General features: G+C 66.4%; 3 protein-coding genes across 4 annotated transcripts; 1 reads left to right on the forward strand and 2 right to left on the reverse strand.

The window, feature by feature from the left end:
* The first annotated feature begins 929 nt into the window (after positions 1–929).
* On the forward strand, positions 930–3909 carry MTX1 (metaxin 1). Of its 2 annotated transcripts, none has more exons than XM_040618794.1 (8): positions 930–1031; positions 1129–1198; positions 1747–1826; positions 1978–2070; positions 2432–2614; positions 2757–2833; positions 3277–3431; positions 3511–3909. In XM_040618794.1, exons 1-8 carry the CDS (start codon positions 951–953, stop codon positions 3735–3737), a joined length of 966 nt encoding a protein of 321 aa, XP_040474728.1. In that variant the 5' UTR covers positions 930–950; the 3' UTR covers positions 3738–3909. The 2 variants fall into 2 exon arrangements, with proteins under 2 accessions (XP_040474728.1, XP_040474730.1); XM_040618796.1 differs by having other exon boundaries at positions 3307–3431.
* Positions 3910–5653: 1744 nt separating this feature from the next.
* On the reverse strand, positions 5654–9502 carry LOC121080128 (lysosomal acid glucosylceramidase-like). The gene is given in 13 exon segments (XM_040577992.1): positions 5654–5762; positions 5843–5968; positions 6060–6223; positions 6303–6527; positions 6608–6845; positions 6949–7121; positions 7297–7430; positions 7608–7754; positions 7843–8034; positions 8192–8310; positions 9201–9403; positions 9405–9475; positions 9478–9502. Coding segments are annotated over 13 exon segments (1926 nt in total).
* Positions 9503–11594: 2092 nt separating this feature from the next.
* On the reverse strand, positions 11595–14780 carry LOC121099673 (lysosomal acid glucosylceramidase-like). Its single transcript, XM_040618903.1, has 8 exons — positions 14589–14780; positions 14091–14224; positions 13578–13750; positions 13235–13469; positions 12235–12459; positions 11994–12157; positions 11786–11911; positions 11595–11700 (listed from the first exon to the last, which is right to left on the reverse strand). The coding sequence occupies exons 1-8, from the start codon at positions 14737–14739 to the stop codon at positions 11595–11597; spliced, it is 1314 nt and encodes a 437-aa protein (XP_040474837.1). The 5' UTR covers positions 14740–14780.
* Positions 14781–15906: the final 1126 nt, after the last annotated feature.

Consider the following 15906-nt stretch of genomic DNA (forward strand, 5'->3'; position numbering starts at 1 on the left):
GGGGCCGGGGGGGGGGAGCGGGGGGGCGGGAGGCCGGGGGAGCGGGGCTGTTCCCCAGCCGCAGGCGGGGTTTTCCGTCCCTCTGCTGCCAGCGGGCTCCCGCCCCCGTGTTCTTTCCATGGAAACGTGCGAAGACGGGGCTGTGGAACCAGGGATGCGGGGATGGGGAGCTGGGAATGCGGGGGTGGCATTGCGGGGTGGGGGTGTGGGGCCGGGGATGGGGAGCCGAGGCTGCAAAACCGGGATGTGGGACCGGGGATGCGGGGGTGGAGATGTGGAACCCGGGATGCATGGACCGGGATAGGAAGCCGGGCATGCGGGACTTGGGATGCGGGGGCGAGGATGCGGGACCGGGGATGCAGGGCCAGGGGTGCGGAGGTGGAGATGTGGGACCGGGGATGTAGGGACTGGGATGGGAAGCCGGGCATGTGGGACCAGGGATGCGGAGGCAAGGATGCGGGACCAGGGATGCAGAAACGAGGGTGCCTAGGTGGAGATGTGGGACCAGGGATGCAGGGACGGGGATGGAGATCGGAGGCTGCGGGGCCGGTGCTGCGGAGGCAGAGATGCAGGACTAGGGATGTGGAGACAGGGATGGAAAACCGGGCATGTGGGACCGGGGATGCGGAGGTGAGGATGCGGGCCGAGGGTGCGGGAACGGGGATGCGGATGGAAGATCCAGACCGTGGTGCGGGGCCGGGGGTGCGGAACCGGGGGTGCGGGACCGGGGATGGAGACCCGGGGCTGCGGGGGCGAGGATGCGGGCGGGGTGCAGAGCCGGGGTGCAGGGCAGGTCTCGGCCGCAGGGCCGCGGCGAGCGCAGCCACCCCCGCCCGGGCTCTGCTCGCTCGGGCACGGGGCCGGTGCGCCCGGTGCTGCGGGGGGGCGGGCGGGGCCGCGGGGGGGGCGGGGGCGGGGCCGCCCCGTGTGGTTCCGGGTCGGGCGGGAAGATGGCGGCGCCCATGGAGCTGTTCTGCTGGGCGGGGGGCTGGGGGCTGCCCTCGGTGGACCCCGACTGCCTGGCCGTGCTGGTGAGCGGCGGCGGGGCCGGGGGCGGCGGCGGCGGGGCCGGGCCGGGCGGGGGGGTCCCGCCGGGCGACCCCCCCCTCCCGCTCTGCTCTCCCGCAGACCTACGCGCGGTTCACGGGGGCGCCGCTGAAGGTGCACCGGGTCAGCAGCCCCTGGCGCAGCCCCTCCGGTAAGGGCCGGCACCGGCGCGCCCCGCCACAGGGCACCGGCAGCCCCACGGCACCCCCCCGCCCCATTGCTCCCCCCGCCCCATCGCACCCCCCCAGCCGCATGGCACCCCCTCTGTCCCATGGCACCCCCCGCCCCATTGCACCTGCCCGCTGCACGGCACCCCCTACCCCAGCGCACCCCCTGCCCCATTGTGTCTCCCCACGCCATTGCTTCTCCTTGTCCCATGCCCCCACTGCCACATGGCACCCACCCATCGCATGGCACCCCCAGCCCCACTGCACCCCCAGCCCCACTGCGCGCCCCCTCACCCTGTTGCACCCCCCTCATCCTTGCACACTCCGTGTCCCGTCACACACAGCTTTCATCCTCTCACCCGCACCCCGCGCATTGCCGTGCCCCCCTGCCCCACCTTATGCACCCCCCACCCCCCCCACGTGTACCTCTGCCTCTCGCCCCCTCCCCGGTGGAGCCCCCCGCACCCCTCGCCCGTGGCAGGGTGGCACCGTGGGCACCGCTGCCTGCAGCCGCCCCTCTCCCTGCCCTTAGGGCGCCTGCCTGCGCTGAGGACGCGGGATGAGGGCACCATCTCCAAAACGCAGCAGATAATAACCCACCTCAGGAAACAGGTAAGGGGGGTGGGGGTGGGTGAGGGGCATCCCCTGTCCCAGGTTGGGGCTGGAGGGCACTGGAGCCCCCCTGGGAAGGAGAGGGAAGAAGAGGCGCAGGTGGGATTTGCCGCTTCCCTGCCGGATCACACCCGTTGCGCTTGCTCTGCAGAAGTACAATGCCGACTACGACCTCTCAGCTACGCAGGGTGCAGACACGCTGGCCTTCGTGTCCCTCCTCGAGGAGAAACTGCTGCCAGTGCTGGTGAGTCTCCCTGCGGAAATATCTCGGGGGGGCACGTAGGCAAGGTGGTCTCACCGAGAATGGGACCCGCTCCCCAGAGCTGTGCCGGTGAGCTCGGGTGTGCACCCACCTGCCCGGAGAGCCAAAGGACGTTGCAGGCAGCAAAATCCCGGTGGCCTGGAGCATCACCAGCAGGGATCAGGGTGCTGAGGGTCTTGTGTGGCAGTGGTGGGTCGTGCAGCCAGGGCTGGGGTCTTGCCTTGATCCTGAGGCTCCCCCAGCCGCTCGTGACCTCTGGGGCAGCCAGCCCTGTGCTGGGCACCTGCCACAGCAAGAGGCTGCGCTGGCGCCGTGGCCTGGGTACGGATTGTTCTCTGTGCAGATCCACATTTTTTGGGTGGACGCAAAGAACTACGTGGAGCACACACGGAAATGGTACGCGGAAAACATTCCCTTCCCCCTGAACTTCTTCCTGCCCAACTGCATGCACAAGCAGCACCTGGAGCGGTTGCAGCTCATGTGGGGAGATGGCTACATGGAAGATGAGGAGAAGCTGGAGAAGGAGGTGAGGGGATGTGGTCTGGGCACGGCAGGTCCTCGGCAGGTGCCCACGGGGGCTCATGTGCACCCCCTTCCCACTCCCCTTCACACCGTGGCAGTCTGCCACGTGGCTGGGTGGGTGACAACCCCCTGTCCTTCTTCTTCAGCTCTACCGGGATGCTCGGGAATGCCTGACACTCCTGTCCCAGCGCCTCGGCTCCCAGAAGTTTTTCTTTGGAGACTCGTAGGTGGCCGTAGGGAGAAGGTGCTCTGGGGTCTGCGAGCCCCCTGCACCCAGGCAGGACCGAGACCCCCCTGGTCTGCAGGGAAGCTGCAGCCCATGCACGTCACTTTGGGGTGGAACAGGCTCGCAGGGGACAGGGCTGTCCATGCAGCATGGAGCTATGTGGGTGGCAGGAATTAAGGCTGCAGGAGGTGCCACCAGCCCTGGAATCTCTTCCCTGTCTCTTGGAGCCGGCAGAGCTCCTCCGGGCTGGGATCATCCTGCTCCCCCTGTCCTCACCTCAGGGGCTGGAGGCAGAGAGCCCCCCCAAGGAGGGGTAGCCACTTGCCATCCCCTGGGGCACAGGGGGCTGGGGGTGGATGATGCATCTGGGTGTCTTTGGGTGGGGATGGTGGGAGGAGGCGGGAGGGACCGTGACCCAGTCGCAGGTCTCTGTGCCCCAGGCCGGCCTCCCTCGACGCCTTTGTCTTCAGCCGCCTGGCACCGCTCCTGAAGGCGAAGCTGCCCAATGGGAAACTGCAGCAGCACCTGAAGTCCCTGCAGAACCTGTGCAACTACTGTACCTCCATCCTCAGCCTGTACTTCCCCTGGGACGGAGGTGAGATGTGTTCCCCTGCCTTGCCCCGCACGCTTAGGGTGACCTGTCCCCCCTGCACACCCTGGCTCTGCCCCCCCAGGTGAGCCCCCAGCCAGTGCCCCGCGGGCTACAGGCACCAACGGCAGCGAGGTGGAGGAGGACCCCCACAAACGGCGCAACCAGCTGCTGTCAGTGCTGGTGGGGCTGGCAGCCATGCTGGGCTATGCCTTCCTGAGTGGCATCGTCTCCATCCAGCGTGGTGGTGCGGGGCCGGCTGGCCGCCAGCCCATCGCCCTGGAGGAGGAGGAAGAGGAGGAGGAGGAGTGAGGAAGAGCTATGCGACTATTCCTCCTCTGGTCCCTGGAACTGACTTTTTTTTATGCCAGGAGCCTGGCAGCATCGCTCCCTGTGGGTGCTCCGCTCTGCATCCCGCTGGGAATCACAGTCCTCTCCACGGGGAGCGCGTCTGCCATGCCAATAAACGTTTCTCTCTCTGCCAGTGCGCTCTCGTCCTCCCAGCAAGCTCAGGGCCCTTCCCAGTTTCCCCAGTTACACTGGCTGGAGGACTGCAGTGGGCACTGGTGTGCCGCCCTGTTGCCTGTCCTGCTCTGCCCTGGCATCACACCCTGCGTCCTTCCTGCAGCTCTGCCCCTCATCCCCAGCCTCAGGGCTCCCTGGGGGTGAGGCCAAGGGGACACTTGCAGAGTTTTAGGTTCCTTAAAGCATCTGTGCGTGTCTCACCAGCATCCCCCATCCTTTTTCCAGCAGCTGTGGGGCTGAGCCTTGGCATCCCTGCCCTCCAGCTGCCAGGCAGAGCAGGGGCAGGTTCTGTGGGGCTGGTCCCCCTGCCACCGTGCTGCTGCCAGCCCGGCTTCCCCGAGAGCCATGGCATGGCCGGGGATGGTCCCTGGCCAGCTGCAGAGGACATGTCCCCAGCACGGGAGGGCACAGAGGACACGAGCACTCCCCGTGCTGGAGGGATGCCTGGAGCCCAGCTCCCGCAGCAGCACAGGCAGGGTGGCGAGCGGCCGTGGCTGCAGCAGGAATCCCTCCAGCACTGACAGCTGTTTGCGTTCCTCCGTGCCTGCTAGCGATGGGGAGTTCCTTGCAGCTGGCACTGCCAAAAGCACACTGCGCGGTCAGCGTGGCTTCACGGTGACAGCCGAGAGCGCATGGGCTGCAGAGCGGGATCGGGGGCCGAGGCAGATGCTGGGGGCCCATGTGCTCCAGCCGCACCACGGTGCTCCCCGGGACACCCTGGAGCTGGCTGCGCCGCCGCGGTTTCCTCTGGCCGCTGCTGGTTTATGAGCGCGCAAATGGAAAAGCGGCACCTGGCCAGGCTCGCCTGCGCGACGGCTGCCGGCGACACACAGCCCTCGCTTGTTCGGCCGCTGGCTGCTGCCGCCACCGGCATCCTGACACTGCTGCTGCGGGCACCCTCGGGGCTGGCTGTGCCCAGTGTCCTCAGGCTGAAATCCCTGGGTGCGTCCCCCCTCCGCCCCCCGTGCCCCCTGTGTGCGTGTGATGGTCAGGGGGCCCTCGTGTTGTGCTGGGAGCGGAGCCACGGTGCTGGGCTGGGGCCGGCTACAGAGCCTCCCCCACGCTGGCCCCCACTGGGAGGGGGATGACTCAGTGCAGCCCCCCCACCCCGCCCCGTGCCCGCTCCCCCATAACGTCACTCGGGAAGTATGTGCCCGATGCTCCCGGTTCCCATTAGCTGGGGGGGGGCTGATGGCTGCTCCGGCAGGAGAAACCGCAGCACGTGGCCGCCTGCTCCGGCCGGGAGAAGCCGCGGCTGCTGACACCACGGCCCTGCGCTAAATCCTGGCTGCGGGTCCTGGCTGCTGCCGGCCCCGGTCCCTGCTAGATTCTGGCCCCTGCCCTGTGGGGGGGCTGCTGCAGTGAGCGGGGCGGGGGGAGCTGCCGCCCCTCGGGTACCAGCCCCCTGCCTCCCTGGCAACACAGATCCTGGGCAGAGGCAGGATGGGACCCCATGGGGCTCAGCAGGTACCACTGCCCCACAGCCTGCCCCCTCTGGCTCCTGGTGTGGCCCTGCCCGCTGAGTGGGCACGAAGGAGGGCAGAGGGGCCGCAGGCGAGGCTGTAGAAAACTGTTTATTTTATGAAAACATCTAGAAAAGAGCAGGCGTCGCAGCCCACCGATCAAACAGGTCCCTGGGGTGTCACCGGGCCGTGCCCGAGCCCTGCACCAGCACCACGCTCCCGGTGCCAGCCACGGCTGTGCTAGGCTGGCTGCCTCCACAGGAACGTCTGGATGGAGTCGCTGGGAGCTGTGGCCTCGATGAAGCCCACCCGTGGGTCGGAGACGCCGAAGGACACGTCCACGGGGGAGCTGTGGGGAATGCAGGAGGGGCTGCGGGTCAGGGGGGGGCAGCGGGCCTCTGAGCTGGGGCACAGGGCTGAGCCACTCACCGGTTCAGGACCACCAGAACGACGGCACCATCCGGGCGCAGGAAAGCTGAGTGCTCCAGGTCACACCGGCGGCACTTCTTGGAGACAGCCAGCCCCACACGCTGTGAGCCCTCGGGGATGAACTTGCTGTGGGACAAGCAGGGAATGAGCCTGGACATGCCCAGGACTGCAGCAGGAGCCGACAGCCCGTTGCCGGCCACCCCCGGCCCCAACCCACCTGAAGTGCCCCAGGTGGTAGAACATGGGCTGCTTGTAGAAGACGTCCTTGCTGCTGTCCACGATGACAGGGCTGTCCACGTAGTTCTTGCTCCAGTTGGGGCCCCCCTCCAGGTCCAGCGCCAGGTTCCAGTCGGTCCAGCCCGTCACGTAGTTGTTGAGGTTCTGGGGGGCAGGGGATGCCGCTGAGCTGTGGGTGGGTACGGGGGTGGCCAGCGTGTCAGCGGCCCCTGCCCAGCCCTACCGTCAGGATGCTGTGGCTGTACTTGCTGCCGCGGTCCCAGCCGCCCAGCACCACCCTGGGCTCCCAGAAGTAGGAGCCAGTGGAGGCCTCCGTGGAGAGGAGGAAATAATCCGGGAAGAGGTGGTGGGTGATGGAGAGCGTGAGGTCAATGGGTGCCAGGAAGTCCAGGTACCAGTGGATGCCGATGCCGCTGATGTAGCTGGCAGCCACGGGGTCTTTGAGAACCTGGCAGGAGAAAGGAGTCACCAGTGCCCAGGGCTGGGGGGAGCCACGGTGGGGCTGGGAGAGCCGCCGTGGGGACTCACCACCTGGGCCCAGTAGGGCAGCATCACCCTCTGGTCATCCAGGATGATGAGCTGGACGTTGCGGTGGGAGCTGTTGGCCAGCGCAGGGCCCAGGTCCTGTGCGATGAAGTCCCGCTGGTGTTCAGGGGAGAAGCCCAGGCACTGGAAGGGGTAGAAGACGATCTCACCGGCCGTGGGCTCATTCCCTGCCGTCACTGCCCAGAAGGTCAGGTTGTACTTGGCGTATTCATCCAGGAACCTGGGTGCGGGGGCAGATGGTCAATGGCCCCGTTGTGGCACCACCAGCCCCGGCCCTGGGCACGGTGACCCTGGCGCCACACCGCGCTCCCGCAGCCCCTCACCGGATGAAGTACTTGGCCCAGGCCTGGTGGTACTTGTCCCCGGGGCTGCCCTTCAGCGTCCCCCTCCCCGTCATCGCGCCGTTTGTCTTCATCCAGACTGGAGAGGTCCAGGGGCTGGCATACAGCGACAGTGGCCGCTTGGCCACCGCCTGGGCTGCCCGAAGGATGGGGATCTGGGGGGAATCAGGATGGTAGCAAGCTCTCCGGGTCTACCCAAGCATCGGCATCGCCAGCAGCAGGATGAGTCCTCTCCTTCCCCATCAGCAGGAAGGTGGTTCCCGTCCCCAGCCCAACCCGTGCTAGCCCGGCTGCAGCCCTGGTGCCTCGGGCTCATCCCGTGGGACTCACCTTCATCCGTGTGTCCTCCTCCGTCAGGTTGAAGTGCTTCAGCTCAAAGTCGCCCTCCGCATCAGCATAGGTGTACAGGCGGATGGAGAAGTCAGTGCTGGCCATGGGGACGCGCACGAGGTTGTACTCAATGCCTGGGGACAGGGTGGGTGGTGATGGACGTCCCTGGGGTGTATTTGGGGGTACAGCCCCACGGCTTCCAGCAGCCTCCCAGCCCCTTGGCACAAGTCTCAGTAGCCAGATCTCAGCAGCAGGGGAGGCTGGACAGACCGGCCCCACCAGCCAGCAGCATCGCCCTGCCCCAGGCTCACCTTCCTCGGAGAAATAGGAGCGGAGCAGGTGGTTCTGGGCATCCTTGGACAGGGACTGGATGTTGATGGCAGCCGAGTCTGTGACAGAACCGCCAAAGCCCTTCACCTTCTGGTATCGCTGCGCCGTGTCCAGGGTGAGATGGAAATCTGCAGGGGACAAACGACATCGCAGCCGCCACACGGGGACAGACCCTGCTCCCTGGTGTGCAGGCAGGTGCCCAGCTGCAGCGGGTACCTGGGGTCTTGGTGTTGTGCTGGAAGCTCCCCTCGCTGCGCTCCAGCCGCTTGCCAGCCTTGCTGCTCTCGTACTTGACGTAGGTGCCCGGGGCCGGCAGGACCACGGGGTCCAGCGTGTCGCAGTACGTGGCGCTGCAGGCGCACACCAGCGAGCCGTGGCCGAAGTCCTTGGCGTCGCAGGGGCGGCCGCCTGCAGCAGGAGGAGGGACCGGGCAGGCACCCAGGGTTGCAGCAGGAACCCAGCTCACCGCTTCGACCCACCACCGACACCGAACCCCTGGCTTTGCCATCCCGAACCGCTGACCTCTGCAGTCCCCTCTGCTCGAGGACGCGGTGCCAGCACTTACCTGCTACCCGCGATGCTGCCTGCGCCAGCAGGAGCCAGCCCAGGACGCTGGCACACCCAGGCCCCATGGCACCTCCGCTGCAGCACGGCTCGGACGGACGCCGACGGCAAGCACCAGGGCTGGGAGCGGGGCCGTGGTTGTCAGCAACCAGCTCCTCTCACCCTGTTCCAGCCCCACACCAGGACACAGACCCAGGGCAGGGACAGCCCCAGCATCCCCCTGCACGGGAGCCTCGGGGAGCAGCAGGACCCTCCCAGCCAGGGCTGAGCCCCCGCTGCCCTGCCTGCTCCCCACAGCCCCAGCCCAGCGCTTGCCTTCCCTCCCATGCTGCCGGTGCCCACGGACAGCTCAGGCCGCGTGCTGGCTGAGGGTGCAGCTCCCCGGGCACGTGCTGCCCCACGGCCACCAGCCTGGCACTCCCAGCCGCCCACGCCGCTGTACCCAGCAGCTCGGTTCACTCCCATCACCTCCCTCCCACTCCTACCCCCTCCTTGCTCATCCCACAGCTGTGCTGTGCCGTGCTGTGCCGCTCCACAGGTCCCTGGTGCCTGCCGAGCCGTGGCTGGGAGCAAACAGCTCCACACTCCTGACCCCACGAGCGTGGCAGTGGGGGCTTGCCCAGCCAGAGTGGTTTGGGGCTGGAGCCCCCTGGGCAGAGGGGTCCCGCACTTCCCTGCTCCCACCCTGCCCTGTCCCTTCTGTGATGCTGAGCAAGGAGCTCCTTGACGAGGGCATGGGAGGACACCCCCCCCCAGTGCCTCGGGACCACAATGCCAGGCTGCTGCCCCCAGGCAGGGGGAGGTGAGGGTTGGACAGTGCCAGCTCGCTGCTCCCCGACACCGTACAGGACAGGGACCAGGGCCAGGTGGGCTGTCTCGCACATATCACCTCCCACTCCCTGTGCGGGGATGATGCCCAGCACCGTGGGCATGGCCTCAGCATGGTCCTGCTGGCTGGGCCCATCTCCACCCTCCAGCTGGTGAAGCTGCTCAGGACCCAGGGTACTCACCCGCTGCCGAAAAACCCTCCTGCTGTGTCTTGCTGGGTGCAGGGCAGCGGGGCGGCGGGACCTGCTTTCTGGGGTGCGTGGTAGGAGGTGACGGTGTCTGGTGGAGCAGGAAAGGTGAGTCCGGGAGAGGACAGCTCATGGGACTGTGCAGCTGAAGAGGAGCCTGAGGAAGGTTTTGCAACCTCGCTCCAATGAGAGCTTTCTCTACTCACTGCAACATTTGCAAAACTCTCCTGAAACCTGTCCCAGTGGCCAGAGGCAAGCTGCAGGGGGATGCTCACCAGTCCCCCAAGTGCCTCCATCACCCCAGACAGGACCCCTGAGGCCCCCTCTGCCCAGCCACAGTGCACTGCTCCCCTTGAGAAGAGCCCCGTGAAAGCAGCCTGGTCTCCCCAGGGCACCCTCGGGTGGGGGTAGGGTTGGCCATGCCCACCAAGGTGTCCCTGCTGGGGTCCCGTGGCCACTTGGCCTCGAGTCCCAGCTGGCAGCAGTTCAGTTCGCCGCAGGCATGGGCCAGAGCTGCCTGCAGCTGGTGCCGCAGCTGCGACCCCTGCCCCACTTGTGGCTGCACCAGCAACTTTCCTGGCACGGGCAGAGGCTGCCAGGGCTGCGGGCAATGCCACGAGCAGCTGGGCACGGCAGGGGTGACTGCAGCCCGCTCCTCGCCACCCAGCTCAGGAGGCGATGGGCACAGTGGGGGGCTGCAGTGCTGCCCACTGGGACCCCGCTCACTCCTGCCGTGGGGCTGTGAGCCCCACGCCTGAGCCCCACGCTGGCAGCTGGGCTGGGTGGAACAGGCTGCCGCAGTTTATCATCTGCAAAACAAGTCTGGGCTCTGCACCTTCTAATTTGGGATCCTTCCTAATTGCAAGCACCTGCCCGTCAGGAGAAACAGGAGTGGGGCAGAGCCATGGGAGAGGCGGCATCTGCCCAGCCTGGCCCCGGTGTCCCCCCGATGCCACTTGTGTGGGTGGCCAGGGAGGCAGCCCCTCGCCCAAGGACCACTCCTCCTGCTGTGGCCAGAGCAAGGACCCCCCAGTGGGGACAGTGGGGGTGACTCCTCCAGTCCCCCACCCCGGCCCCTCACCCCCACTGCCAGGGATGTTGCATCCCTCTGTTTCTCTGTCTGCTTCTCCGCTCCAAGGGAAGGTACCAGCCCTGGCAGATGTGTTTCCAGATGGCCAGGGAGCACGGAGCCCACCCAGAGGGGCTGTGCTGATGCATGTCCTTGCACATGCATCCCTCGGCGCTGCTGAACATCTGGGGCTGTGGGCTCTGTGTGCACCTCCCCTGCCCCGCGGAGCTCTGGTGTTCCGAGCTGCCGCTTGTGCTCTGGGAACAGGGCTGAGATGGAGCCCGGTGCCACCTTTATGCTGCACTCCAAGGAAACAGCTGTTAAACCTCTTTTTTTTTGGTAAAAACTTTTTTCCCCAACATCAGCAACTCTGCAGCTCACACACGAGGGGAGTTTGCCAAGGAGCGCTCTGGCTTTCTCATTCCAAGACTTCAAAGATGCTGGTAACTTTCCCGAAGGCTGAAGCAAGCAAATACTGTAACTGGTATTTAAAGAGAGCAAACAGGATGGCCAGGTAATTGCGGGCTGCCAGCTCGGTGTCAGCCACGGCAGAATAGAGGGGACTCTGTCCGGAGGCCACACCGGCAGAGGGTGGCTGGATGCTGCCAGCGCTGTGAGCCCTGGAAGAGATGGGATCAGCTTAATTTGTCTGTGAGGTTTGGTGGATGTGGACATCGATGTAATTTACTCGGCCTTTTCTACAGCGGCTGCCCTGGTGCAACAGGACATTTTGATTAAAAAAAAAATAACAAAAATGGAAAGAAAAATCAAAAAAAAAGTAGTTTGGGGAAAACCAACGGCACATATGAAACGAATCAAGAGCTGGCGAGCGGCTGAGGCTCCAGCTGCAGCGATAAACAAGGCAGCCACATGTGGGCCGCGGGGCTGGAGCCCTCCGGGGCACCCCTCGCCCTTCGCCGCCTCTCTGAGGAAAACCGAGCAATTTCCGAGAGCGTAGAGGAAACACTGACGGGGACGGCGCATACCGGAGGGAGCACGTCACGGCTTTACTTGGCGCCCGAGACACACGCGAATGTTTCAAGGAAGCCACGTGTGGAAGCGTGGTCCGGGAGACGGCACAGCAGGAGCTTTCAGGGGGCTTTCAGGGGGTGCCAGGGAGGGAGGGGGGAGGCTGGGAAGCAGCAGCAGCCCGGGCGAGACCCCAGCACTGGGAGCGCACGCAGCCCCTTGCGCGGGGGCAGGACCCCTGGTTCCTCCCGTACCCCCAGCAGGGGGTCACCACCCACTTCCCCCACTGAAGGATGCTGGAAAGGGTGGGGGAAGCTGAGCCCTGGGGACCCCCAGCCCTGCCCTGCCCATCACTGCTGGCGCCACAGGTAGGTCTGGATGGAGTTGGCCGGAGCCACAGTGTTAATGAAACCAACGGCGGGGTCCCGGATCCCAAACGGCACGTCCAAGCCAAACCTGGAGGGGAACAGGAGCTGAGCAGGTCGGCAGGGCCGGGGCCAAGCATCCGCCCACATCCCCCCACGTGGGCTGCCCCATTGACCTGTTCAGGACCACCAGGACGAGGGTCCCATCAGGACGCAGGGCGGCCACGTGCTCCAGCTGACACAGGAGGCATCGGCGGCTGCTGTGCAGCCCCACGCGCCGCGAGCCCTCGGGGATGAACTTGCTGGGGGGAGAGGAGCAGGAGAGGGGTCACGCCCCTGGTCTCGGGCTGGTGGCAGCACCCGAGCCCCCCAGCCCCAACCCACCTGAAGTGCCCCAGGTGGTAGAACATGGGCTGCTTGTAGAAGACGTCCTTGCTGCTGTCCACGATGACAGGACTGTCCACGTAGTTCTTGACCCAGTTGGGACCCCCCTGCAGGTCCAGCGCCAGGTTCCAGTCGGTCCAGCCAGCCACAAAGTGGTTCAGGACCTGGGCAGGCAGGGAAGGGGCTGAGTGGGGCTGAGCCAAGCCCCCAGCCCCGGGTGGGCAGTGTCGGGGGGCCGTACCGTCAGGATGCTGTGGCTGTAGTGGTCCCCTCGCTCCCAGCAGCCCAAGGACACAGAGGAGCGGAGGGTGAGGAAGCCGCTGCAGGCCTCCGTGTAGAGGAGAAAATGGTCAGGGAAGAGCTTGTGGGTGGCATCTAGGCTGCAGCTGGCCGGGACGATGCTATCCAGGTACCAGTGAACCCCCACGCCAGCCACATAGCGGGCACCAGTGGCGTTGCCCAGGATCTGGGGGAGCAGAGGAGACACCTTGCACCAGGGCCACCAGTGCCCTGAGCCCTGTGGGGACGGACACACAGACCCCACACACCAGTGGGGTCTCCCAGGGCCCCTTGCCTCCCCTCTTGTCCCCTCCTGTGGGCACCGCAGGCTCCCGCACCTGCTCCCCAAGCCACGAGCAGCGCCCCAGCATGGCTCCAGCACCCTGATGGGTACAGCGCTGTGGCTGAGGGTGGGCTCCTGGCTCCCCACATGGCTCCTGCTGCTGCCTCATCCTCCCTCCACATCCCCCTCCTGGGGTGGTCTCGCACCACAGCCCCGCCTGCTCGCTGGGTGCTGCGTTCGGGGCGAGGGAGGGACGTGCTTCGCCCCCCACAGCACCAGCCTCGGTCGAGGTGGGGGCAGGAGCACCGTTTCTTTTCTTTCCTTTCCCTTTAAATTAATTCCTACCAGCAGCTCTCCAGCATTGCAAAGGGTAAACCACATCAGCCAAAGCTCTGCCTGGAGAAGGTGCTGGTGTGCCGCCAGCAGCTCTGCGTGCAGGAACCCGTGCCATGGATGCCACCTCCCATCCCTGCTTTCGCCAGGCACACGCAGAAGCGGCTGCTACCGAATTAGCCGGCTCCGGCATCCCCGCCAGCAGACCCGGTATGCCTCCTGCTCTGTCTAGGGCTGGGAGCGGCTGCTGGCTTCGTGTGCAGCTAAAACCCAAGGCGTGGGTGGGATACGAGGTGTAGGGAGAGGAGCCGGGCACAGTGATGGGCTTCAGGGCTTTGCTCCTCACCGCTTTGGCCCAGTGTGGGAGGTGGATGCGCTGGTCGTCCAGGATGATGAGCCGGGTGGGGTGGGGGCTGCGGGCCAGCGCAGGGCCCAGGTCGTGGATGACAAAGTCCCGCTGCTGCAGGGCGGTGAAGGCGATGGTGGGGAACTGGGGAGGGGTGAGGAGCGCTGCAAGGGGCTCATTCTGTGCTGTCACCGCCCAGAAGGTCACATTATGTTTGGCGTATTCATCCAGGAACCTGGGTGCAGGGAAGGGGGGGCAGAGTCAGTCACCCCTGCCCACCCCTTGCCCACCCCAAGCCCTCAGCCCTCTGTGGTCCAGCCCAGCCCAGCCCCAGGGACGGTACTTGACGAAGTAGTTGGCCCAGGTCTTGTGGTACTTGTCCCCCGCCTGCCCCTTCAGCGTGCCCTTCCCGCGGACGTCCCCGTTACTCTTCATCCAGGCCGGGGAGGTCCAGGGGCTGGCGTACAGTGACAGCGGCCGCCTGCTCATGGCCGAGGCTCGGTGCAGGAGGGGGATCTGCAGGAGGGGGCAGAGGGACCGGCTCAGCTCCAGCTGCAGCCCCCTGAAACCACACAGCCCAAGGTGGGAGGAAGGGCACTCAAGGGACCTCTGCCGGGAGCAGCAGGCTGCCAGCACCACCCCATGGCACGGTGCCCTGGCTCCGTGCCCTGCCAGTGCCAGCCGGGATGCGCCAGGACGTGCCCTGGAGGAGGTGCCAGCTCCCATGGGCTGTCCCCACACACCCTGCCACCATGTGTGGGACTCGGCAACACCTGGTCGCGGGGGTCCTGGCATGCACAGGAGCTCTGGTGGGAGAGGGGACAAGGTGCTGATGGCAGTGGCTTCAGCCTCCCACCTTCATCTTCACGTCCTCCTCTGCCAGCCTGAAGTGCTTCAGCTCGTAGTCATGGGGCACATCATCATAGCTGTAGGGACGCACAGAGAAGTCGCTGCAAGCCATGGGGAGCCGGACAAGGTTGTACTCAATCCCTGTGGAGCATGAAAGGCATCAAGCAGCACCGGAGCAGATGCCCAGGTGATGGGTGTCCCTGCAGCAGGGGTGGGCACAGCTGGATTAGGGACCCCACGAGCCGCCCCACGCTGCTGGTGCCCTCAGTGCTCACCACTCTTGGAGAAGTAGGAGCGCAGCAAGTTGTCCTGGGCCGGTGGCGACAGCGCCAGGATATTGAGGGCAGCAGCATCAGAGAGGGACCCACCGAAGCCCTTCACGTGCTGGTACAGCGAGGAGACATTGAGCGTCAGCAGCAGGCCTGCGAGGGAGACCGCGGCTCAGCTCACAGTGCCCGGGGGTCCCGCAGTGGCACCTGCCCCCCCACCCGGCTGCAGCGGGTACCTGGGGTCTTGGTGTTGTGCTGGAAGCTCCCCTCGCTGCGCTCCAGCCGCTTGCCAGCCTTGCTGCTCTCGTACTTGACGTAGGTGCCCGGGGCCGGCAGGACCACGGGGTCCAGCGTGTCGCAGTACGTGGCGTTGCAGACACACACCATGGAGTCACTGCCAAAGTACTTGGGGCTGCAGGGCCGGGCACCTGGGGGGGGTACGGGCAGGGTGGGGGGCAGCTGCCGGCTTGGGGACGGGTCCCTGCCAGAGCTCCACTACCTGCCCTGGGGTGCTGCCGCTGCCCCCGCACCCCATCACCTCCCCGGGCCCCCCGGCTCCGGTGCTGCCCCAGGCTGACCCTGTCCCAGGGCACCCGGCGCCCAAGCCATGCTGTCATTGCCACCCCCGCCAAGTCCCGGCGCTCACCTGCAGCCCAGGGCACCGCCTGCAGCAGCAGCGGCAGCAGCCAGCCCAGGATCAGGATGCTGACAGCCCCCATAGCCTCTCTGTGTCCCCGCAGCTCCGGTGGGTCACGGGGAGCAGAGCCTGCAAGCGGGGGCACCCTCAGCCAAGGTAGGCGCGGGTGCAGGAGGGGACGGAGGGACAGGCTGTGCTCCCTGGTTGGATCAGCGCTGTCTCCTCTACCCCCGCTCCTCCTGCTGCTGCTCCATCCTCCCTCCGGCAAAGACCCTCGCCTTGCAGGAAGGTGAGGTGGGTCCATCCCTCCCGGGAGCCCGCAGCCCACCCACCTCTGCCCCGGCTGCTCCCTGACCTGCGCTGCTGCCAGCCCTCCTCCTCCTCAGGCAGCTCCAGCCTCCCCACCTCACCTTTACGGGAGCCACTTGGAGACCTGCCTCCGCAGCACACCCCCTGCCACCCCCACAGCTCCTCCTTGCTCTCCTCCCGGCCTGTACCTGCTGCTGGCCTTGGACCCACACTATCTTACATCTCCTCACCACAGGGCTGGGGCCGGGGAGGGCTGCGGCCCCCCACCTTCTGCTGCTATGCAAGGGTGTCCTCCTCCCTCCAGGGAGGGGAGACGGGGGCATCACCCTGGAGCTCTGGCCACGTCAAAGGTCCCGCCAGCACAGGGAGATGAGCACGGGGCAGCTCCCAGAGCCCACTGCAATGCCCCAGAGAAAGAGCTGATTTCTTTCCTCTGTCAGGGAGGTCTGGATGAATCCCCGGAAGCACATCAGAGCCCACAGGCAGGCTCACGGGCACCATAGTTCTGTCCTGCTAATGAGCTCTAACAGCACCGCAGGCGATTCACCCCAGCCCATCATCCCAGCTGCCCCATTCACCCCCGAGCTGCTGTGGCCATGCACCCATGG

Source organism: Falco naumanni, chromosome 20 (assembly GCF_017639655.2).
Source record: "Falco naumanni isolate bFalNau1 chromosome 20, bFalNau1.pat, whole genome shotgun sequence".
In the NCBI taxonomy this organism is placed as follows: Eukaryota; Metazoa; Chordata; class Aves; order Falconiformes; family Falconidae; genus Falco; species Falco naumanni.

Coding starts and splice junctions, on each gene's coding strand:
- MTX1 (XM_040618794.1), top strand. CDS start 951: ATGGCGGCGCCCATGGAGCTGTTCTGCTGGGCGGGGGGCTGGGGGCTG. Junction 2,615..2,756: donor AGGAGAAGCTGGAGAAGGAG/GTGAGGGGATGT, acceptor CTTCTTCTTCAG/CTCTACCGGGATGCTCGGGA. Junction 2,834..3,276: donor AAGTTTTTCTTTGGAGACTC/GTAGGTGGCCGT, acceptor TCTGTGCCCCAG/GCCGGCCTCCCTCGACGCCT.
- LOC121099673 (XM_040618903.1), bottom strand. CDS start 14,739: ATGGTGTGTGTCTGCAACGCCACGTACTGCGACACGCTGGACCCCGTG. Junction 13,751..14,090: donor AGGAGGACGTGAAGATGAAG/GTGGGAGGCTGA, acceptor CCCCTCCTGCAG/ATCCCCCTCCTGCACCGAGC. Junction 13,470..13,577: donor TGGGCCAACTACTTCGTCAA/GTACCGTCCCTG, acceptor CCCTGCACCCAG/GTTCCTGGATGAATACGCCA.